Here is a 25249-nt window from a genome sequence, read left to right as displayed (position 1 = left end):
CGCCTCACATAGGCCTTCACATAATGTCTGACCTGGACCCGCAGCTAGAACGTAACTATGTGTTTTACGTTTTTATTATGTTTTAAACTAAAGGCGCTGTGAATTATGGGCCTGCTCTGACATATATGATAGTTGGCTTCTAAAATGAGTTGGAAAAGTGGGTTTGGTGTCAATTGGTATCAGTTTGGTGTCAAAATGACATCTAATTGACTGATGGACACTGACTTGCTAGTTGACTTTTGTACATTAGCAATATGTTTAAACGGAGAGGACCATCACCAAAAGTGACATTCTGAAATCAACCCTAACGAGCCATGGAGATGAACCAGAATCACTGCCCAGCTATCCCGAGTTCATCGGGCCAGTCAATTTTCACATTCCTGCAGGATTTTTATCGCATGACAAATTCGTGATGGTACCTGCCCATTGAACCATATTGCAAATGCACAGTGACTTTGCAAAAGTGAGAAAACATAAACAAATGGACATGATGAAATCAACACAACGAAAGTGATGGAAATGTACAACTATCACTGCTCAGCCATCCTGTGTTCATCAGACCAGTCAATTTTGCATTTTTGAGCATGTCAAATTTCATATGGTAAATGCACATTGAAACATATTGCAAATGCGCGCACTTGCAATATGATTCTATAGTGTAAAAACATCACCTAATGGACATGATGAAATCAACACAACGAGTGATGAAATGTACAACTATCACTGCTCGGCCATCCTGTGTCCATCAGACCAGTCAATTTTGCATTTTTGAGCATGTCAAATTTCATATGGTAAATGCACATTGAAACATTGCAAATGCGCGCGCACTTTGCAATATGATTCTATAGTGTAAAAACATCACCTAATGGACATGATGAAATCAACACAACGAGTGATGGAAATGTACAACTATCACTGCTCGGCCATCCTGTGTCCATCAGACCAGTCAATTTTGCATTTTTGAGCATGTCAAATTTCATATGGTAAATGCACATTGAAACATATTGCAAATGCGCGCGCACTTGCAATATGATTCTATAGTGTAAAAACATCACCTAATGGACATGATGAAATCAACACAACGAGTGATGGAAATGTACAACTATCACTGCCCGGCCATCCTGTGTTCCCATAGCGAGCATTAATATCAGAATGACCGGTAAATGCATTTACAACCATATTTTTATTTTTGGGTTACCAGTTGCACAACAATGCACGTGCATTTGCAATATGATTCTATAGTGAAAAAACATCACCTAATGGACATGATGAAATCAACACAACGAGTGATGGAAATGTACAACTATCACTGCTCGGCCATCCTGTGTCCATCAGACCAGTCAATTTTGCATTTTTGAGCATGTCAAATTTCATATGGTAAATGCACATTGAAACATATTGCAAATGTTGTGCGCACTTGCAATATGATTCTATAGTGTAAAAACATCACCTAATGGACATGATGAAATCAACACAACGTGATGGAAATGTACAACTATCACTGCTCGGCCATCCTGTGTTCATCAGACCAGTCAATTTCACATTCCTGCAGGATTTTTATAGCATGACAAATTCGTGATGGTACTGCCCATTGAACCATATTGCAAATGCACAGTGACTTTGCAAAAGTGAGAAAACATAAACAAATGGACATGATGAAATCAACACAACAGGTGATGAAATGTACAACTATCACTGCTCAGCCATCCTGTGTTCATCAGACCAGTCAATTTTGCATTTTGAGCATGTCAAATTTCATATGGTAAATGCACATTGAAACATATTGCAAATGCGCGCGCACTTGCAATATGATTCTATAGTGTAAAACATCACCTAATGGACATGATGAAATCAACACAACGAGTGATGGAAATGTACAACTATCACTGCTCGGCCATCCTGTGTCCATCAGACCAGTCAATTTTGCATTTTGAGCATGTCAAATTTCATATGGTAAATGCACATTGAAACATATTGCAAATGCGCGCGCACTTGCAATATGATTCTATAGTGTAAAAACATCACCTAATGGACATGATGAAATCAACACAACGAGTGATGGAAATGTACAACTATCACTGCCCGGCCATCCTGTGTTCCCATAGCGAGCATTAATATCAGAATGACCGGTAAATGCATTTACAACCATATTTTTATTTTTGGGTTACCAGTTGCACAACAATGCACGTGCATTTGCAATAAGATTCTATAGTGAAAAACATCACCTAATGGACATGATGAAATCAACACAACGAGTGATGGAAATGTACAACTATCACTGCTCGGCCATCCTGTGTCCATCAGACCAGTCAATTTAGCATTTTTGAGCATGTCAAATTTCATATGGTAAATGCACATTGAAACATATTGCAAATGCGCGCGCACTTGCAATATGATTCTATAGTGAAAAAACATCACCTAATGGACATGATGAAATCAACACAACGAGTGATGGAAAGGAACAACTATCACTGCCAGGCCATCCTGTGTTCATCAGGCCAGTCAATTTCACATTCCTGCAGGATTTTTATAGCATGACAAATTCGTGATGGTACCTGCCCATTGAACCATATTGCAAATGCACAGTGACTTTGCAAAAGTGAGAAAACATAAACAAATGGACATGATGAAATCAACACAACAGGTGATGGAAATGTACAACTATCACTGCTCAGCCATCCTGTGTTCATCAGACCAGTCAATTTTGCATTTTTGAGCATGTCAAATTTCATATGGTAAATGCACATTGAAACATATTGCAAATGCGCGCGCACTTGCAATATGATTCTATAGTGAAAAAACATCACCTAATGGACATGATGAAATCAACACAACGAGTGATGGAAATGTACAACTATCACTGCTCGGCCATCCTGTGTCCATCAGACCAGTCAATTTTGCATTTTTGAGCATTTCAAATTTCATATGGTAAATGCACATTGAAACATATTGCAAATGCGCGCGCACTTGCAATATGATTCTATAGTGTAAAAGCATCACCTAATGGACATGATGAAATCAACACAACGAGTGATGGAAATGTACAACTATCACTGCTCGGCCATCCTGTGTTCCCATAGCGGGCATTAATATCAGAATGACCGGTAAATGCATTCACAACCATATTTTCATTTTTGGGTTACCAGGTGCCTATTTTCAATCACCAGTTGCACAACATGCGTATCCATCAGAATATTTTAAACAGTCCATAAAGCACTCAGGACTGCCCCCATAGATAGAGGGCCGTAGTAGGGTACTCCCATAGCGGGCATGGATAATAGGAGTCCCGGTAAATGCATTTTACAACCATATTTTAATTTTGGGTTACCAGTTGCACAACAATGCACGTGCATTTGCAATATGATTCTATAGTGAAAAAACATCACCTAATGGACATGATGAAATCAACACAACAAGTGATGGAAATGTACAACTATCACTGCTCGGCCATCCTGTGTTCATCAGACCAGTCAATTTCACATTCCTGCAGGATTTTTATAGCATGACAAATTCGTGATGGTACCTGCCCATTGAACCATATTGCAAATGCACAGTGACTTTGCAAAAGTGAGAAAACATAAACAAATGGACATGATGAAATCAACACAACAGGTGATGGAAATGTACAACTGTCACTGCTCAGCCATCCTGTGTTCATCAGACCAGTCAATTTTGCATTTTTGAGCATGTCAAATTTCATATGGTAAATGCACATTGAAACATATTGCAAATGCGCGTGCACTTGCAATATGATTCTATAGTGAAAAAAACATCACCTAATGGACATGATGAAATCAACACAACGAGTGATGGAAATGTACAACTATCACTGCTCGGCCATCCTGTGTCCATCAGACCAGTCAATTTTGCATTTTTGAGCATGTCAAATTTCATATGGTAAATGCACATTGAAACATATTGCAAATGCGCGCGCACTTGCAATATGATTCTATAGTGTAAAAACATCACCTAATGGACATGATGAAATCAACACAACGAGTGATGGAAATGTACAACTATCACTGCTCGGCCATCCTGTGTTCATCAGACCAGTCAATTTTGCATTTTTGAGCAAGGTCAAATTTCATATGGTAAATGCACATTGAAACATATTGCAAATGCACGTGCACTTGCAATATGATTATATAGTGAAAAAACATCACAAAATGGACATGATGAAGTCAACACAACGAGTGATGGAAAGGAACAACTATCACTGCCCGGCCATCCCGAGTTCATCAGGCCAGTCAATTTTGCATTTCTGCAGGATTTTTTGAGCATGTCAAATTTCTTACGTCATTTGGCCCACAAAAAAATCCTTATGCACAATTTAAAAAAATATATAAAAAAATATGATAATAAAATTGGACAAAAGTATATTCATACAGTTCTTACACATGTGTAATTGACAAAAAATTGAAAGAATTTCAAAAACGGTCCAGAAAGCACTTTTTTAAGGGTGTGTGAAGTTTTTACAAAATTTTGACATTTTTGACTTTTGACTTTTGACTTCCTATGAAATCATATTGGAATTGGACAAAACATATTCCTTATGCGCATGTAAAAAAAAAAAAAAAATATGATAATAAAATTGGACAAAAGTATATTCATACAGTTCTTACACATGTGTAATTGACAAAAAATCGAAAGAATTTCGAAAAACGGTCCAGAAAGCACTTTTTATGGGTGTGTGAAGTTTTTACAAAATTTTGACATTTTTGACTTTTGACTTTTTGACTTCCTATGAAATCATATTGGAATTGGACAAAACATATTCCTTATGCGCATATACATTTTTAAAAAAAAATTATGATAATAAAATTGGACAAAAGTATATTCATACAGTTCTTACACATGTGTAATTGACAAAAAAATCGAAAGAATTTCGAAAACGGTCCAGAAAGCACTTTTTTATGGGTGTGTGAAGTTTTTACAAAATTTTGACATTTTTGACTTTTGACTTTTGACTTCCTATGAAATCATATTGGAATTGGACAAAACATATTCCTTATGCGCATATAAAAAAAATTTAAAAAATTATGATAATAAAATTGGACAAAAGTATATTCATACAGTTCTTACACATGTGTAATTGACAAAAAAATCGAAAGAATTTCGAAAACGGTCCAGAAAGCACTTTTTTAAGGGGTGATAAGTTTTTGAAAAAAGTTCATTTTTTCAAAATTTTACTTTTGGACATTCATTTGGGTTACATCTCCAATATGAAAACCCCGGTGGAGCGCATTTGCCCCCTGTTGAATTTTTAAAGTGTTACAACTGGCAATTACCATATGGCATTTGCAATACACTTTGGATGAATCAACGCCGAATTGGGTGGTATTGGCCAATGTGTATATGGTTTGTCCGATGCCAATGACATGCCATTCATTTTTGTCCAATACAGGGGGTATTCCCTTACAATGGGACATTAACTGTAATATCGTATGTTTCACTGAGATGTGGCTGAACGACAACAATGACAATATACTGTTGGCTGGGTTTTCCGTGCATCGGTAGAACAGCTACGTCAGAACAGAACAGCTACATCTGGTAAGACAAGGGGTGGGGTTGTGTGTCTATTGGTAAATTATAGCTGGTGTCTCGAGGTATTGCTTGCCTGAGGTAGAGTACCTCATGATAAGCTGTAGAGTTAATCTATATTTACCATCACAAAAGAATGCTGGAACTAAGACCCACTCAACGAGCTATAGAAGGCCATAAGCAAACAAAATGCTAATCCAGAAGTGGTGCTCCTAGTGGCCGGGGACCCCCCGACTTTTTTCAATTTCCGCCTGAAGACATACCCAAATCTAACTGCCTGTAGCTCAGGCTCAGAACCAAGGATATGCATATTCTTGATTTCATTTGAAATAAAACACACTGAAGTTTGTGTAAATGTGAATTGAATGTAGGAGAATATAACACAATAGATCTGGTTTAGATAATACAATGAAAAAAACATACGTTTTTTCATTTTTATTGTTGTATCATCTTTAAAATGAACGAGACAAAACAAAAATTCTGATGGGGACAATTTCAGTGAAACACATAAGAGGGCAAAAATACTTGTGCAAAGTTTCAGAATGATAACTTCGGAAATGAGTGTGCTACATAACATGTATCATAAAGTCCCCCAGGTGTCCCACACAAGTAGCCCAAATGTACCCAAGTGGCCAAATTGGTGAAGTTAGACATTTTGAATGGAATAACTATATACAAAATACCAAAATGGTATTCTAACACACCCCCCGAAAAAAATGGAGAAAAAAAGATATATACATTTACAAAATAACACTTTCTTTATTTGGAAGAGCCTCAGTCCTCTACACAATATTGTGCTGCTGATGCCAGGTGCCATAGCAGTCTCTTTCTGCTGTATAAAGCAGAGGGTCACCAAGCATGTGGTGCAGGTGATGGGGGACTTCATTTTGCAAAGAACACAGCGACGCCTCCATGCTGTGCCCCTTTGGCCCTGAGGCACATCCATGCCTGCAGAAATACATTTGGGCAGATGAACACCACTTGTGGCAGTAGCTGGATGAACCAGCTTCAGTGAGAGATGGAAACCTTGGCACTGGGGGGCTCCCATTCGGAGTCCGTGTCACTGTGAAAGAAATGTTCATTTAGAAAAGTTTCACATATGAGCCCTGTATCAAACAGGTATAATAAACATATATACACTGCTCAAAAAAATAAAGGGAACGCTAAAATAACACATCCTAGATCTGAATGAATGAAATATTCTTATTAAATACTTTAAATTTATCAACCTATGGAGGTCTGGATTTGGAGTCGCACTCAAAATTAAAGTGGAAAACCACACTACAGGCTGATCCAACTTTGATGTAATGTCCTTAAATCAAGTCAAAATGAGGCTCAGTAGTGTGTGTGGCCTCCACGTGCCTGTATGACCTCCCTACAACGCCTGGGCATGCTCCTGATGAGGTGGCGGATGGTCTCCTGAGGGATCTCCTCCCAGACCTGGACTAAAGCATCCGCCAACTCCTGGACAGTCTGTGGATAGAGCGAGACATGATGTCCCAGATGTGCTCAATTGGATTCAGTTCTGGGGAACGGGCGGGCCAGTCCATAGCATCAATGCCTTCCTCTTGCAGGCACTGCTGACACACTCCAGCCATATGAGGTCTAGCATTGTCTTGCATTAGGAGGAACCCAGGGCCAACCGCACCAGCATATGGTCTCACAAGGGGTCTGAGGATCTCATCGGTACCTAATGGCAGTCAGGCTACCTCTGGCGAGCACATGGAGGGCTGTGCGGCCCCCCAAAGAAATGCCACCCCACACCATGACAGACCCACTGCCAAACTAGTCATGCTGGAGGATGTTGCAGGCAGCAGAACGTTCTCCACGGCGTCTCCAGACTCTGTCACGTCTGTCAGATGTGCTCAGTGTGAACCTGCTTTCATCTGTGAAGAGCACAGGGCGCCAGTGGTGAATTTTCCAATCTTGGTGTTCTCTGGCAAATGTCAAACGTCCTGCACGGTGTTGGGCTCTAAGCACAACCCCCAACTGTGGACGTCGGGCCCTCATACCACCCTCATGGAGTCTGTTTCTGACCGTTTGAGCAGACACATGCACATTTGTGGCCTGCTGGAGGTCATTTTGCAGGGCTCTGGCAGTGCTCCTCCTTGCACAAAGGCAGAGGTAGCGGTCCTGCTGCTGGGTTGTTGCCCTCCTACGGCCTCCTCCACGTCTCCTGATGTACTGGCCTGTCTCCTGGTAGCGCCTCCATGCTCTGGACACTACGCTGACAGACACTGCAAACCTTCTTGCCACAGCAAACCTTCTTGCCACAGCTCGCATTGATGTGCCATCTTGGATGAGCTGCACTACCTGAGCCACTTGTGTGGGTTGTAGACTCTGTCTCATGCTACCACTAGAGTGAAAGCACCGCCAGCCAGCATTCAAAAGTGACCAAAACATCAGCCAGGAAGCATAGGAACTGAGAAGTGGTCTGTGGTCACCACCTGCAGAACCACTCCTTTATTGGGGGTGTCTTGCTAATTGCCTATAATTTCCACCTGTTGTCTATTCCATTTGCACGACAGCATGTGAAATGTATTGTCAATCAGTGTTGCTTCCTAAGTGGACAGTTTGATTTCACAGAAGTGTGATAGACTTGGAGTTACATTGTGTTGTTTAAGTGTTCCCTTTATTTTTTTGAGCAGTGTATTTAGAGTACAAGGAACATAAGGTTGAATATATTATGACAGACCAGCTAGATCTAATGTCTATTTTATATTATGACATTTCAGCTAGATCTACTGTCTTTATTATATTACAACAGACCAGCTGTATCTGTCTCCATTTCACTTTGGCAATTGTTGTGGGCCTGCACTCCCCTCAACAGCCTCAAACAGGCTATTTCATTTCACAAATAATATTTTATATTATTCATTTCTAACAACGGCATTAGCATGAGAAGAACTTACCAGTCCAAAACGATGTCCTCTCCATTCAAAAAATATTCCTCCATTTGGGAATCGCTAAATGAATCGTCCTCCAACAATCTCTCTCACTTTCCCGATCAATTTCTTCTAAAATGGTGTGTACATCTGTATATCTAGACTTAGATTTAGCTTTCCCTGACTTAGTCGCCATACTGATTGATTTATTAACAGCTGTTGATGCGCTTTACCAAAACACCGCTGTGCGTAACATGCGTGGCTCCTTCCGGTATGAATCTTCAATGGCGAATGAACCTCTTTACGCCGGAGTTTACTACATGGGTTGGTCTTCCAACACATAAACATTACATATTGCCGTTTACCTCAGCTCAATGGCTATCTACCCAGCTAGATTTCAAGACGATCAGTGGTCATTGGGTTAAAATACAGTCAATCAACGAAACAGCGGCTGTCATATCATTGGTGCACAATGATGTCATTACTTGTTGTCTTCAAATCGGTTTCTTTCAGTCAATACGCGAAATGACCCATCAGGTTTGGTTGTGTTACAAACAAACCAGGTGATTGCAATGAAACCAAACATGACTGGAAAAGTCACGTTTCGTGTGTGCATTTACACCGAATGTGTCGTCGAAAATGGAATGAGACGGAATTCACGACACAAGCGGTTCACAAAATGTTTCGGGTTCGGCTATAAAAATGGATTTTATCAAACAAAAGGCCATTCATTGTGTAACAATGAGCATTGGGATTGCAAACAGAGGAAGATCGTCAAAGGTAAACTATTTATTTTATTGCAATTTGTGATGTTACACCTGTGCTGGTTGAAATAGTTATTTTTTGTGGGACTTTGTTCTCAGATAATCGCATCGTATTATTTCGCAGTAAATCCTTTTTTAAATCTGACAACGCAGTTGGATTAGCAAGATTCTAGGCTTTCGACCCATGTGAGACACTTGTATTTTCATGAATGTTTAATATTACTATTTATGTAGCAATCACCGTATGTTGTCGAATTTAATCCCGCTAACGGGTTCGGTGCGCAGAGAGGTTAATGCAGGCCAACTTAAATCAGTTTTACCTCATTTCTACCGGCATGTTACATGTGCGACCAGAGGAAAATATATTCTGACACACAGACGCATACAAAGCTCTCCCTCGCCCTACATTTGGCATATCTGACCATAATTCTATCCTCCTGATTCCTGCTTACAAGCAAAAAATAAAGCAGGAAGTACCAGTGACTCAATACGGAAGTGGTCAGATGCTACGCTACAGGACTGTTTTGCTAGCACAGACTGGAATATGTTCTGGAATTCATCCAATGGCATTGAGGAGTGTACCACCTCAGTTTCAACAATAAGTGCATCGACGAAGTCGTCCCAACAGTGACCATACTTATCCTTTTCAGGACCCTGTCTTTCAAAGATAATTTGTAATAATCCCAAACTTAACAGTTCTTCATTGTAAAGTGTTTAAAGACCGTTTCCCATGCTTGTTCAATGAACCATAAACAATGAATGACCATGCACCTGTGGAGCAGTTGTTAAGACACTAACAGCTTACAGAAGGTAGGCAATTAAGGTCACAGTTATAAAAACTTAGGGCACTTTCTACTGACTCTGAAAAACACTAAAAGAAAGATGCCCAGGGTTCCTGCTTATCTGTGTGAACGTGCCTTAGGCATGCTGCAAGGAGGCATGAGGACTGCAGATGTGGTCTGAACTATAAATTGCAATGTCCGTACTGTGAGACGCCAAAGACAGCGCTACAGGGAGACGGGACAGACAGCTGATCGTCCTTGCACTGGCAGACCACGTGTAACACCTGCACTGGATCGGTACATCTGAACATCACACCTGTGGGCCAGGTACAGAATGGCAACAACTGCCTGAGTTACACCAGGATTGCACAATCCCTCCATCAGTGCTCAGACTGTCCGCAATAGGCTGAGAGAGGCTGGACTGAGGGCTTGTAGACCTGTTGTAAGGCAGGTCCTCACCAGACATCACCGGCAACAACGTTGCCTATGGGCACAAACCCACCGTTGCTGGACCAGACAGGACTGGCAAAAGTGCTCGTCACTGACGAGTCACGGTTTTGTCTCACCAAAGGTCATGGTCGGATTCACGTTTATTGTCGAAGGATTGAGCGTTACACCGAGGCCTGTTTTCTGGAGCGGGATCGATTTGGAGGTGGAGGGTCCGTCATGGGACTGAACTTGTTGTCATTGCAGGCAATCTCAATGCTGTGCGTTACAGGGAAGACATCCTCCTCTCTCATGTGGTACCCTTCCTGCAGGCTCATCCTGACATGACCCTCCAGCATGACAATGCCACCAACCATACAGCTCATTCTGTTCATGATTTCCTTCAAGACAGGAATGTCAGTGTTCTGCCATGTCCAGTGAAGAGCCTGGATCTCAATCCCATGGAGCACATCTGGGACCTGTTGGATTGGAGTGAGGGCTAGGGCCATTCCCCTCAAAAATGTCCGGGAACTTGTATGTTCCTTGATGGAAGAGTGGAGTAACACATTATTCCATTTCTGTTAGTCACATGTTTGTGGAACTTGGTCAGTTTGTCTCAGTTGTTGAATCTGTTATGTTCATACAAATATTTACACATTTGCTGAAAATTAACACAGTTGACTGAGAGGACGTTTCTTTTTTTGCTGAGTTTATATACCTCTGTTCCTGCCACCCACAGGCAGCACCCAGTGGAGTATCATATGAAGGAAGCCAAAAAACTCAAGCACAAAGCAGATGCCACGGTAATAGTCCTATTTTTACACTCTCATTCTCTCTCAATTCAGTATTTTTCTTTCACTTGTGACAATCGCAATGGATTCTAAACAAAGGTCTGTGCGTTTTTTGTTTTCTCCAGTCTGATAAGGTGGGCAAAGCTTTCAACTACCTCGATGCTGCCATGTCCTTTGTGGAGAGCGGCATCGCTATGGAAACCGATCCCCAGACCCCGAAGTCGGCATATACGATGTTTGCTGAAACCTTGGATCTGATAAGGTAAGCAGCCCAAAACAATACGTACTAGATAGAGCTCCTTAGCTGTAGTGAGTAGGGGTGGGCATTTGAAATATTTTCAGGTTTGAATAATAATACATTTTTGGGGGATATCCAGATAGTTGTAAAACATTTATTTTTTGTGACTTTATTTAAACTTGGACACTTGTTTGCTGTGCAGCCTGCACGCCTCAGAGGATGTTCACGGCCCGATGGTGTGTGTGTGTGTGAGACAGGAGGGAGGAGGGAGATAACCTATGGCATTTACAAGTTTGTCTATTATCCCATCTGGCAGTGGCTGTCTTTACTGCATCAAATTGATTTAATGAAGAGAAGATGGCCAGATGTCAGCTAGCTAGACTAGTTGCTGCACTCCCCGTCCTTTTCTACAACTCCATTCAGATTAAACCTGTCGGTTGCTCCTGCTAGCCTACTCCTTCTCATTTAGCTAACTAATTCCATTTTGCATGAAATTAGAGGTCTACCACTTCAAATTGCTACACATAGGAGCCTCTGACTGTAGTGCCAACCAGCTACACACGTGAAACCTGTGTAGGTTATATGGTATGTATTTTATTGGGGTGCACGTCATAAAAACTACATTCAAAAGTTTGTTTTATTCAATTAAGAATTTCACGGATGTATCAAAAATGAAATACAGAAATCTCATTTACATACAGTACCTGTCAAAAGTTTGGACACCTACTCATTCCAGGGTTTTTCATTATTTGTACTTTATTCTACATTGTAGAATAATAATGAAGACATCAAAACTATTGAAATGACACATATGGAATCATGTAGTAACCAAAAAAGTGTTAAACAAATCAAAATATATTTGAGATTCTTCAAAATATACACCTTTTGCCTTGATGACTGCTTTGCACACTCTTGGCATTCTCTCATCCAGCTTCATGAGGCTCAGGGCCTCAAAGGCTAGGGCCGACTCTGATTACATGTGTGGGTATGGATGAGGCAACGAGCCACTGCGACCCCTCATGATGAGTTCCTTTTTTTTTGTGAACTCACCTTTGCTTTGTTTCCTGTGCTTTTTTAAATGCCACCTCTACTCTTTCAGGTTCATACTGAAACTGAAGGGCTCTGTGGACCCCTCTGCCCCTGTTACAGACAAGGATTTTACAATATTATGGTAACTAGATACCAGACCCTACTATATGTAATATATACCCTGCTACACCGCACAATAGTTCACTATAGTTCTGTTAAATGTAACATAAATGTCAAGTAGTGTCACTTTGGATCCATTTTACCTCAAGCCAGTGAACTGAAGTATTCCTGCAGAGGATTATGAGAATGTAACCTTTTTGTTATTGTCTGTCAGTATGAGGTGCCAGTCCCTTCTACAGATGGCCATGTTTCGCTACAAAAGAGAAACGGCACTTAAGTATTCAAGGACCCTCACGGATCATTTCAAGGTAGGCTTCAAGGATCACATGTTGGTCCTTTGTTTCTGCATGTCTTTGTGTGTGTCGTGTACACACATTCACTGGAAAATAAATGGCAGCGACGTTCTGAGCACACAACTAGTTGAGTACTTGGATTACTATTGAGTAATCAAAACGTATGTTGGTGTAAATTCAAATGAATATTAAATTGTCAATGTGTGTAGAGACATGGTTAAATAGCAAATGAGTTTGACTGAATCGGATCTTAAATTCTCTTTTTCAGAGCTCCACCAAGTCTGCAGCCCCCTCCCAATGTGTCTCAAAGTAAGTATTTTACCTAGTGGTTGTCCTCTGCTCAGCCTTTTCCCTTTGTGTGTCCTGTCTCCTGCTTTAGCATTTAGTCAGAACCCTTTTAGGTTGGCTAATATTAGGGTGACTAAATCAATGGAGGCTAGAGGGGGGCGGTGGTAAAATAGCAACTTTCTTCTCTAATCCGGAGGACATAAGAATATAGCGATGCTAGAATTCGATTTTTAGACATGACTTGTATTTTCATATTTTAGTATACCCTTTTCATAATAATGTGAAATTCCTGTTCTTTTTTGAAGATATCAAATTATTTTGCAGGTGCAGCGAAATAATTATTATGCTTCTAGTTCCAACAGAGTAGTCCACCTCAGTAAATGCATGTTAAAAATGCCTCTGGCTGTGTTTACAGCTTTGAGTCTTTTTGGGTAAGTCTCTTAAATTAAGGGCTTTGCACACTTTAGGTCAACAACATGCACTGTCCAGACATCTTCCCCAGTGTCCTCCAAACAGACCAAGTAGTTCACTGGTCCCAACTGCTGCACTACACGGTATGGACCTTTCCATCTCGAAGCTTGCTTGGCAGTGAACTTAGATGCCTTTGACAGATGATGTGAACGTACCCAGACACGAGACTGGGGTGGAAAACACACGTCTCGTCTATGTTTGTCATAGTTTCTCAGCTGTCGTTGTTTGGCTTTGGTTTTGCTGGCCTCCACTCTGGCTAGCAAGGTGTGGTGGTGTTGTACGGCATCAAATGCTGGGCAGTCAGGTGAAACATTCGAACTTTGAAAGACCCTGTCCATCGGACCTTTTAGTGGTCTTCCCAGGTAGAGTTCGGCGGGAGTGACCCCAGAAGTCTCCTGCACGGCAGAGTTCAGTGCAAAGTGAAATTCTGGAAGATGCTGATCCCACCTTGTGTGCTGATCCCCCACGAATGAAGCAATCATCCGCTTCAGGGTTCGGTTTACCCTCTCGGTCAGGTTGTTCTGAGGATGGTAGGCTGTGGTCAGCTTGGCAATTACACCCCAGTAGGTACAGAGCTCTTTGTATATTCCTGATATGAACTGCGGACCTCGGTCAGAGGATTTGGTCGGGAATTCCGAATCTGGTAAAACCTCCCTTCGCAGATTTAGAGCAATGGCTGATGCAGTGGCTTTGCGGAGGGGAAACAACTCCACCCAGTGTGTGTAGTAGTCCACTACCACCAATAAAAATTCATTCCGTGTCCCCCCGGCTGTGAGGAAAAGGTCCCATGAGGTCAATTCCCAACATTTAATTTGGATGGTTCACCACGGTCTGCCGCATTTTCCCAGCAGGTCTGCCAATGTCTGGTTTGTATTTATGGCAGACTTCACACTGCTGTACAAACTTCCGGGAAACAACCCACATGCCTGGCCAGTAAACCACCTTTTGTAGTCTTCGATAAGTTTTAAAAACTCCAAGATGGCCACTCATGGGATTGGCATGATAAACTTGGATTATCTGGTCACACAATGTAGAGGGAATGAAGACGCGATAATGGGTGCTGTGTATTCCATCTCCTCTTGGAGTTTTTCGATACACTTTATCCTGAATTATGCTATACTTGTCATTGAAGCGACTCTTGGAGTCTTCTTCCGACAGACTCTTGTCGATCGCCATGATGGCAGCATCCTTCTGCTGTGCTCTCCATACACTCTCATCATCCAGAGGAAAGAAATCATCCAGACATTTAGCGGTAGTATAAGTACTGCACAAGGGAGGACAAACATTGGCAGTCTCTGTAATCCGAGAAGGGGCATCTGGTACAACGTTCCAACGTTCCAAAACGTCCTTTGCGATACTCAATGATGAAGTCAAACTTCTGCAGTCTGATAGACCAACGAATAAGACGGCTGTTGGTCTTGTCTGATGCCAGAACCCACTGCAGAGCAGCATGGTCTGTGACAACGGTGAAGATCTTTGCCTCCAAGTAGTAGCTCCATTTCTCCAAAGCCCAGACCACAGCGAGGCACTCCCTTTCAGTCGTTGAATAATTCCTCTCGGCTGAATTAAGGGTGTGACTTGCATAGGCAAGAACTTCTTCTGTTCCAAGTCCTGTTTGTTGAGCCAAGACTGCTCCAAGTCCTGTTTGACTTGCATCCGTGTACACAATGAAATGAGCATTCAGGTTAGGATGTCCAAGCACTGGAGGAGTAATTAGACTGTTTTTGAGTGCTTCAAATGCATCTTGGCATGCAGGGGTCCATTGGAATTTCACACCTTTCTTCTTAAGGTGGTTGAGGGGTTCGGCTACCTTTGAAAAATCAGGCACAAACCTGTGGTACCATCCAGCCATACCCAGAAACCCCTGAACAGCCTTGAGGGATGTGGGAATTGGGACTTTGGCTGGATCTGCATGAATACCTTCAGCATTAACCATATGACCAAGGAACTTGAGTTCTGGCAGACAGAAACGACACTTCTTCAAGTTCAAGGTCAAACCTGCAGCCTTTAGTCTGTCGAAGACTGACTGAATGTCTTGCAGATGATCCACGACAGAGGAGGAGTAGATTATGATGTCATCCAGATACATAAGACAATTTCTACCCCTCAAATCTCCCAGGACAGTCTCCATCAACCGTTGGAAGGTTGCTGGAGCATTCTTCAAACCAAAAGGCATGATTTTGAAGGAGTACAAACCAGCAGGGGTGACAAAAGCAGTCTTGTCCTGACTAGCGGGATCCATTGACACCTGCCAATAGCCACTGTTCAGATCCAGATTACTAAAGATGGATGCTCCTGCCAGAGATTCCAGTATGTCATTTATGTTTGGTAGAGGGTAGGCATCGCTTTCTGTTATGGCATTCGGCTTCCTGTAGTCCACACAGAATCGATATCCACCATCTTTCTTAGGAATCAGGACAACCGGAGAAGTCCATCCAGAAAAAGAAGGTTCCACAATTCCATTCTCCAACATGCTTTTGAGCTGTTCATTGAGAATTGCCAGTTTGGCGGGGGATAGCCTAAATGTTAAAATCCAGTAGTTTTAGCTTCAGTAGTCACTATTCTACCCAAATAGCTGCTTAATGGGGACCTCATCCCGAGTATAGATTTTGTGTTTGAAGACGATTGTACGGCCGAGTGTAAGAGTACAGACCTCACTGTTCATGTCCAACATCTGGGAGAGCTGCCACCTTTCATCATCCGACAGACATGCCTGTTCCACCGCTTGTTTGATGTAGAAATCAGCATCAGGTTTGCTTTTGCTCTCGGATAGAAGGGGGGGTACGGCGGTAATCAGGGTGATAGTTGGGTTCTCAGACTTCCATGGTGGAACATGTTTTTGTCTTTGTCTCTTTATATTTTCTCTGTCTCTGACTTGACCTTGTCCAGACTCTGCATAATGTAGCAGGCTCCAACCTGAAATCAGTGCATTACCAGGTTGAAATGGATGAGGCTGGGAATAGTCCGAGTGTAGCCGATAGGAGGGTTCGGACATAGAGATGGTCAGTCCACTGAAGAACAGGAAGTATAGGCCAAGGACTACATCAAATGCAAGGTTTGAATCTGCAAGAATTGCCACAGGAAGGTTAATAGTCTCACCATGCAGTTTTATTATTATACTAATCCAGCCCAAGGGAGTGGTAGGTTCTCCATTGGCCAAGTACAATGGTCCCTCCTCCCATGTTCATAGCTCCTCATGCATCGGGGTGTAAGATGCCCCTGTGTCGATTATGGCCTTACCTCTCCAGTTCCTAACAGTCAGAGGAACCAATAGTTGTTGCGGAATAGGAATAAGACCGCTAGCTGTGCTGTCTAAAGGCTTCATGGTGGGCATTAAGGCTGACCCAATTGTATGCAAGCCCCCACACCTGTCTAGACTTTCAGTCTTCGGTCCTTTCTGAACTTTTCCTGAATCTTGACGCTGGACATAGAGCGGGCAAGAATCTGGAGGATGTTGGACTTTACACCTCCAACACACAACTGGACATTTGTCGTGGATCTTGGGTACAAATATCTGAGACGGTTTAGCCCCAGGAGAGTTATGGGTATACTGGGATGAGGGAACAGGGTTTTTAGTTTGGAGGTGGTGCAACAAAAGACATGATTCAACCTTGTGTGGATGTTGTCATGAGTGTTTCTCTTCAAATCCCTGTTCGGGCGCCAATTCTGTAGCGGTATTTATTAGAGAGGGTAAAGAAAGATTTTGTTTGGGCGCCAGGCAGGTATTAACCATGCCGAAAGGAAAAGAGTAGAATAGAGAGAGTACTACTACCAGACCCACACACATCAGCAGAAGAGACTGCCTAGAGTGTAGCCTGTTTAGCAGATAGCCAGTGGAGAGAAAAGAGAATACACACCATAAAACCCACATCACAGCACAGGGGTAACCCCAACAAGAATACCTCATACAATAATACTAATACGAATAATGGCAGAGCAATTCAACAGCAACTTCATACAAGAACGAACCCAGTCATCAACACAGGATTTGCAATAATCTGTATTATTTTCTAGTGGATGAGTGCAGAGGGTATGAATGTGGGAAGTGTTCATCGACACAACAAAGGCCTTAAAAATGTCCACAGTCTTCTCGGCCACATGTCAGTAGTACACCTCACCTCAATACACAACTTGCAAGCAACTTCCCTTTTAACTAAAATGTCCATCAAAATGCTTCTGGCAGGGCAATAATAGTCCAGCTCTAATGAACTTCAATGGGAAGTGCGTTTGAAAAATAGAGAGTCTGTTGCAGGGTAAAGCACTGGAACGAGAGGGAAGAGAAAAAGAGAAATCTTAGCTGTGGTCCTCAGGCCTGCCGGTGTACTGCCTGACTGTCCGATGGTTTGTTGGTTTGTATGTTAAAACTTCGCAACAATGTTGCTACTAATCCATGCGATCCATAACATCCGCGGTCCCAAACAAAAATAACCACGATCTAAAGCGATCACACCGATGATTGAGTTAAATACTTTATAAACTACAAACGCTGAAAACAAACAAAACTTCTGCAGCACACACAATCAAACTGGCGCGCCACCAAAGAGCTCCTCCCCAAAGAGCTGAATGAGCTCTCTTTATTTCCTCCTTCCTTACTGCTCATGCGCTCTTAAAGTGGCAGTGCACGGTGAAGTCTCCGTGCAGATTTCGCCACAACCTGATTTCATGATGCCATGCACACGTTCAAGGCACCCAGTTCCAGAGGCAGCAAAGCAACCCCAAAACATCACAACCTCCATGTTTGACTGTAGGGAGGGTTTTCTTTTCTTTGAAAGCTTAATTTTGTTTTCTGTATAGATGGTGTGCTTTTACCAAAAAGCTGTAAATTGGTCTCATCTCTCTACAGGATTTTCTCCCAGAAGGATTTTGGCATGTTCAGCTGTGTTTTGGCAAATTGCAGTCGGGCTTTCTTATGTCTTCCTCTCAGCAGAGGGGTCCTCTTGGGACTCCTACAATGTAACCCCTTTTCATTGAGTTGGCGACGGATTGTGTGAGTTGAAACTGTCTGAATGTCAGCTTGAATCTGTGTGGCAGTTGACTGAGGTGCTTTCTCCACCATTCAAACAATGCTTTGCTGCAATCTTCCATTAAGTTTTCTCTTGTGGCCACGTCCAGTGAGGTTGGCTACAGTGGCATGGACCTTAAACTTTTTGATTACATTACTTACGGTGGAAACAGGAACATCAAGGTCTCTGGAGATGAACTTGTAGCCTCGATTGTCCATGCTTGGCTCCAATCTTGTATCTGATCTCCTCAGATAATTATCTGGTTGTTTTGTTCAACTGCACACATTTCTGGAAGAAATGGTGCATTATTTGAAAAAGTGCAAGGGTGCCAATATTTTTGTCCACGACTGTACATCTCATTCAACCCACTTATTAATAAGTGTATATATACTGTTGGAAGTCATCGTATTATGTGCTCAGTCCCATCCGTGGCGGGAGGTAGCATAGTGGTTAGAGCGTTGGACTAGTAATCGAAAAGTTGCAAGATTGAATCCCTGAGCTGACAAGGTAAAAATCTGTCGTTCTGCCACTGAACAAGGCAGTTAACCCACCGTTCCTAGGCCGTCATTGAAAATAAGAATTTGTTCTTAACTGACTTGCCTAGTTAAATAAAAGGTAACTCATGCCCCATCCTGCCCTCTCTTTCCCAGAAGCACGGGCACACCATCCCCCATGTCTCCCATGCCGTCTCCTGCCAGCACAGCCAGCTCTGGGCCAGGCTCCAATCACAGCAGTGGGGTGGGGATCGGCAATGTGAGCACTGTGGCCATTCCCCAGGTCATCCAGCAGGTGGCATCGTCCTACGTCAACATCACAGCACTCTTCCTGAGTGCTCACGACATCTGGGAGCAGGCTGACGAGCTGGCACACAGAGGCAGTGGTAAGGAGGAGCAGAGGGGAAGGTTAAATAGTCTTACACAAGGATATTATTACACCTGAACAGATTCTTTATAAGCTGTAGTTCTATATATCATTACTTGAGGTCATGATGACTGGGAAAAAATACTGGTGATGGGTTTAGTAATATTCATGTGAGCATTTCTTTCCTGCTACTCCATCTAATGTTGGTATTAACTTATCCAGGCTCTTTTCTTCTCTTTTTTTGTGTCTCTAGGTTTGTTGTCTGAGCTGGACTCAGCTCTGGGCCAGTTGAGCCTGACCTCCACCATGAGCTCTCTGGTGCGTCACACACGGCAGGGACTGCAGTGGCTCCGACTGGACACCTGTGAGACACAGTGACTGTTTCTCAACCCCACCCAGCACTACACAGCCCTGCTTACTCCTGCCATACTCCTACAGTACCCAGCCCTGGATAACCCTGTCCGGGACATCCTATTTGGCTTTATTTATTGACAGGCCATCAGGTGAAAGCAGGATCCCAAGTCCCTCCTCTACAAGTTGTTCATATGGATACAAAGTCAACTTTTATTAAATTTTTCCCAACTACCTATGAAACTGATGTTCAGAGACCCTGTGTCCCACACACTTCCGGGGCCTCGTCCTCTGTTGGTCATATGGATGGGTCCATTAACAAAACAACTATCACATCCACCTCTGGATCTCTGGAGGCAGCAGGGCCTGCTAGACCTGTAGTGAGCTGAATGAGACTCTCCCTTTCTGAATAATTTATCACACAGCCAACTGACTGTGGCCTGGCCACCCCTCTGGGCCCTGTATCCGCTGGGGGTTAGACAGTGGGAAGTTTGGCTGAAGAACTGACTTGGGAGGGGTCAAAGAGTCCTCCCACCCTTCTCCTGTGGTAATGCAAAGCAGTGATGATAAAAAGCTTATTTATTAGCCTTATTATATTATCACTATTTTTATATTGTTTCAGTAAAATTTAGTTTGATCAAAAGCGGTGTCATGGCCAATATTTACTTCACCCAGCTGAAAAGGCCTATAGAACTACAGGTATCCATCCATCCCAGACCCATCCTATAATAATAGTAATAATAATATTGGTCAACTCCTGCAGAATATAACCAGTATCTCTGCGCTCCATAAAATATTTCTCAATTGGTTTTGCCCTGAAAAATTGACATGCCACAAGATGGCCCTGGTCACTTTCTGTGAATATGTTTGTTTATTATTATTCTTCTCTTTTCTCTTCAAAGGAGATTGAATCTACCTGCCAGGACGGGTCCACTATGTTAATTCAGTCATAACGGAAATATAGTGCATTCGGAAATTATTCAGAGCCCTTGAGTTTTTCCACATTTTGTGACATTAAAGCCTTATTCTAAAATGGATTATATTGTTTGTTGCCCTTCATCAAACTACACACAATACCCCATAAGGGCAAAGCAAAAACAAGTTTATATCAATGTTTTCAAATTCATATAAAAAAATTAAATCACATTTACGTAAGTATGCACACCCTTTTTCAATACTTTGTTGAAGCACCTTTGGTAGTGATTACAGCCTCGAGTCTTGGGTAGGATGCTACAAGCTTGGCACACCTGTATTTGGGGAGTTTCTCCCATTCTTCTCTGCAGATCCTCTCAAGCTCTGTCAGGTTGGATGGGGAGTGTCGCTGCACAGCTATTTTCAGGTCTCTCCAGAGATATTAGATTGGGTTCAAGAATCAGCTCTGGCTGGGCCACTCAAGGACATTCAGAGACTTGTCCCAAAGCCACTCCTGCATTGTCTTGGCTGTTTGCTTCGGGTCGTTGTCCTGTTGGAAGGTGAACCTTCACCCCAGTCTGAAGTCCCTGAGTGCTCTGGAGCAGGTTTCCCTCAAGGATCTCTCTATACATCTTTTCCTCAATCCTGACTAGTGTCCCAGTCCCTTGTCGCTGAAAAACATCCCCACAGCATGATGCTGCTGCTGCCACCATGCTTCACAGGTTTCCTCCAGATGTGATGCTTGGCATTCAGGCCAAAGAGTTCAATCTTGGTTTCATCAGACCAGAGAATCTTGTTTCTCATTGTCTGAGAGTCTTTAGAGCCTTTTGGAAAATTGCAAGTGGGCCTTCATGTGCCTTTTTACTGAGGAGTGGACTCTGTCTGGCCACTCTACCATAAAGGCCTGATTTGGTAGAGTGCTACAGAGATGGTTGTCCTTCTGGAAGGTTTTTCCATCTCCGCAAGAGGATCACTGAAGCACTGTCAGAGTGGCCATCGGGTTCTTGGTCACCTCCCTGACCAAGTCCCTTCTCCCTCGATTGCTCAGTTTGGCTGAGCGTCCAGCTCTAGGAAGAATCTTGGCAATTCCAAACTTTTTCCATTTAAGAATGATGGAGGCCACTGTGTTCTTGGGAACCTTCAATATTGCAGACATTTTCTGGCACCCTTCCCCAGACCTGTACCTCTACACAATCCTGTCTCGGAGCTCTACAGTCAATTCCTTCAACCTCATGGCTTGGTTTTTGAATTGACATGCACGTTCAACTGTGGGACCTTATATAGACAGGTGTGTTCCTTTTCTAAATCCAAGTTGTAGAAACATCAAGGATGATCAATGGAAACAGGATGCACCGGAGCTCAATTTGAGTCTCATAGCAAAGGGTCTGAATAAAATAAATAAGGTATCTTTTTTATTTGTAATACATTTGCAAAAATGTCGACCTGTTTTCGCTTTGTCATTATGGGTTAGTGTGTAGATTGATGAGGAAAATTTTTTTATTTAATCAATTTTAAAATAAGGCTGTGACCTAACAAAATGTGGAAAAAGTTAAGGGGTCTAAATACTTTCCGCATGCACTGTATGCTTTGATTTGAGTTGGATAAAAAGTGTGCCTTAGATGTTTAAAGGAGACTTAAGTCTGTCTTCCCAAATTGAATACTTTTTGAAAGTAGCATCATGGATAATTAACACAGCGAATCCCAAAAACAGAAGTCAATTGACTATGTATGTGGGAGGAGTTGAGAGCACGATAGTCTGAAAGTCAAGTCCTACTCTTCCCTTTACTATACTAACAGTCATGACCGTTGGAAAGGATGCATTGTTTGACTGGCAGCCTGATAAAGCACTGACAGGTGGTTCTGTTTACATCATTTGCATAGCTCTGATGTACATACGGTATACATTGACAAGTTTTGTTTTCAAAATCATCTAAATTATTGCTGCTTTTTAGTGCAGTTCTTGAAACTACTACTGACCTTTGACTCTATTGCCCATTATCTCTAGATAACAATGTGTCCCAAATTGCAGCCTATTCCCTATTTTTGACCAAGTAGTGCACAATATAGGGAATATGGTCCCATTTGGGGCACAGACAATGTCTAGATGAGTATTGTATGTTTAGGCCTATTCATGGAGTTTAAAGACTGAGATGTAGACCCTGTCTTGCTGTAGAATAAATGACAGCATTTCCCTTTTAAAGCTCTGTGTTTAATTTGGAACCTATATGTTATTCTGATTTCAATCAGGTGGGGTTTGATGGTATTACAATTACAAACTTGCATTTGATTAAATCAGTGGTTATCTATTGTTTAACAGATGTTATCAAAGCAAAATACCAATGTTCCTTGTTTTTGCATCAATCATCAATATTCTGTTATTGTCTTCCCATCCTGCCCTCTCATTAACACTTCAATGCTTACAGCAAGATAAATGGCCAACATGCATATAATTTGCATGTATTTTCTTTGTATTTTCGGATTTTCTTTAGTGTTCTATGGGTTGGTCTAAAAACACCACTTTGAGTTCTTAAGAATGAATGACCTGTCAGTCTTTCCTCTTGCTTGTTGTAAGGTTTTGGTTATGCTATAAAACTGAGCGTTATATGAAACAATATATTTATAACATTAAAGAAAGCACTAATGAAACACTGTTTTTGATGAAATATTAGTGGTTTGGGCCACCATGCTTTTACCTATAATTTACTCAATCTGGGCCATTTAGTTATTGTTTTGAAATGTTGTGTTACTATACTGTAAAATAAATACATCGGGGCTCACTGGAAAACAAAATGTCTATTGGAGTGCAAATATAGAAGGGCTGCACATGGAACCACAAAAGAACAATGTGTTATGTTTATTTTATCAAAAATATGAAAACTATGAATAGAGTACACTCTGGTACCATGGCTTTTAGTTTATTTTTGTTCCTCTAAGTAGGCTGCTTTGTAAGTAATAATATTTTGAGTTTCCCAACTTGGATGTCAGCACTCTGCACATGAAATGTTGTCCTGTTTGAGATTACATTCGACATTGTACTTACTACTTAAAACACATTTCTCTGGTTTCTATATCATGTTACATGTCCTTTCATAGTTTTTAGGCTTTGTCATGCTTCATTTAAACCTTTTATTCTTTGTGCTTAATTTGTAGGTATTCTGTTAGTTAGAAAAATTATAATTATTGTCAATATGTGATATCACACTAAAAGGACCATCATCGCCTTGGTCTTTTACTGGGAAATTGTGCAGAAATGTTTTGTAATTCAACTTTTTTGCCTTGTGAAAATATGTAAATAGTTTGAGATGCAATGTACAGAGGCATATAAAGACTGATTGGCAATTAATTGAGGTTATTTTCTTCTAAGTTACTTTTTTCCAAAGAGGCTGTTTTGTAGCTTGGCCACTGTAGATGAAGATGAATTGTTAAAAATGTTGGACCAGTTTAACGGTACATTTCTGCCATCTCGACCAGAGCTCTGCAGTGTAAAATGTTTGACGCAATAAACTTTGGGAAAAATGTGCTAGCTGTGTGAATTATTCTTCTTAACCAGGACTGCCAATCCTCTTCCTGGAGTTCTACAGTCCTGAGCGTTCTCAGTCCAACCCTAATTTAACACAGCTGATTCTACTAAGTAGCTGCTGAATCAGATATGCTAAAGTAGGGTTGGACTGAACCTGCAGGACAGTAGATCTCCAGGAGAGGGTTGCGCAGCCCTGTTATAAACTATGGCATTCTGATTTGCCTAATGAGGGCATTGATAACTGCTATAAAACATTGTCGTTCAAGGGAGTTGGGTACTTTAAACAGGGAATTTGTATGTGGGGACACATTTTGAGATGGTCCCTTGCAGGTCAGCTGAGGAGGAAAAGAAACTGCGAACTCCGAGGCCTAGCAACTTTTGCAAATGTTGCTTCTGATTCTATAACCTTTTATGGTGATAACCTGGTCTTCATTACATAACTACCGGGGAGGATGACTGCCCCCTCTTACTGAAGCCACAAAGTTCAAGGCTGACCGGTTTTGACTTGAGGTTATTATTTATATAGGGGTGCCAGGTAGGTTGTGCCTAGCAGAGAAAACATTGGTTTCTACTTGGGGAGGGAATGAGTCCCATCTGGTCCGTCAAGTCTACACCAATACAAAGGACTCATGTAAAAGTCAGGATGGAAATACACTTTTCATAAACCCTTAAAACATTGGAAAGAACTTAAAAAACAACTGTATTCTTTTGCATGGGTTGTATTACCAATATAACAAATAATGAGCTCTGGTTCCTCCAGAAATGTCCTGTACCTTGGGCCTAAAATGAGTCCAGCCCGGTAAAGAAGTTCAGGGAACTCGAGACCTTAGTCACGCAATTTTTGTCCGTTCATACAAGTGTAGCGTAAACTCAGTATCAAATCATAGAATCAATATTACAATTATTTTACCACACAACTATAAAGTGTATCAACTCTTACTCTTACAATCCACTACATGTACGTGTTTGTGAGA

The 25249-nt window shown here is 41.8% G+C and overlaps 1 protein-coding gene and 1 long non-coding RNA gene across 3 annotated transcripts; one reads left to right on the top strand and one right to left on the bottom strand.

The window, feature by feature from the left end:
• Window positions 1-883: 883 nt before the first annotated feature.
• On the bottom strand, window positions 884-4209 carry LOC127918459 (uncharacterized). The gene is made up of 3 exons (XR_008100100.1): window positions 3777-4209; window positions 2226-2418; window positions 884-1256 (listed from the first exon to the last, which is right to left on the bottom strand). It is a non-coding gene; the product is annotated as an uncharacterized LOC127918459 (long non-coding RNA).
• A 5916-nt stretch (window positions 4210-10125) lies between these two features.
• On the top strand, window positions 10126-20880 carry aff1 (AF4/FMR2 family, member 1). Of its 2 annotated transcripts, none has more exons than XM_052501740.1 (7): window positions 10126-11201; window positions 11315-11451; window positions 12527-12598; window positions 12791-12884; window positions 13138-13178; window positions 19285-19511; window positions 19746-20880. In XM_052501740.1, the coding sequence occupies exons 1-7, from the start codon at window positions 11160-11162 to the stop codon at window positions 19868-19870; spliced, it is 738 nt and encodes a 245-aa protein (XP_052357700.1). In that variant the 5' UTR covers window positions 10126-11159; the 3' UTR covers window positions 19871-20880. The 2 variants fall into 2 exon arrangements, with proteins under 2 accessions (XP_052357700.1, XP_052357699.1); XM_052501739.1 differs by having other exon boundaries at window positions 10128-11201; window positions 19282-19511.
• The last annotated feature ends 4369 nt before the right edge of the window (window positions 20881-25249 follow it).

This window comes from Oncorhynchus keta, unplaced genomic scaffold (assembly GCF_023373465.1).
Source record: "Oncorhynchus keta strain PuntledgeMale-10-30-2019 unplaced genomic scaffold, Oket_V2 Un_contig_1425_pilon_pilon, whole genome shotgun sequence".
In the NCBI taxonomy this organism is placed as follows: domain Eukaryota; kingdom Metazoa; phylum Chordata; class Actinopteri; order Salmoniformes; family Salmonidae; genus Oncorhynchus; species Oncorhynchus keta.
This window is presented reverse-complemented; position numbering and strand designations above follow the sequence as displayed.

Excerpts from the sequence above, each read along its gene's own strand:
- aff1 (XM_052501739.1), top strand. The coding sequence starts at position 11,160 with ATGAAGGAAGCCAAAAAACTCAAGCACAAAGCAGATGCCACG. Across the intron at positions 11,202-11,314 it reads AGCACAAAGCAGATGCCACG|TCTGATAAGGTGGGCAAAGC; the intron begins GTAATAGTCCTA and ends TGTTTTCTCCAG. Across the intron at positions 11,452-12,526 it reads GAAACCTTGGATCTGATAAG|GTTCATACTGAAACTGAAGG; the intron begins GTAAGCAGCCCA and ends CTACTCTTTCAG.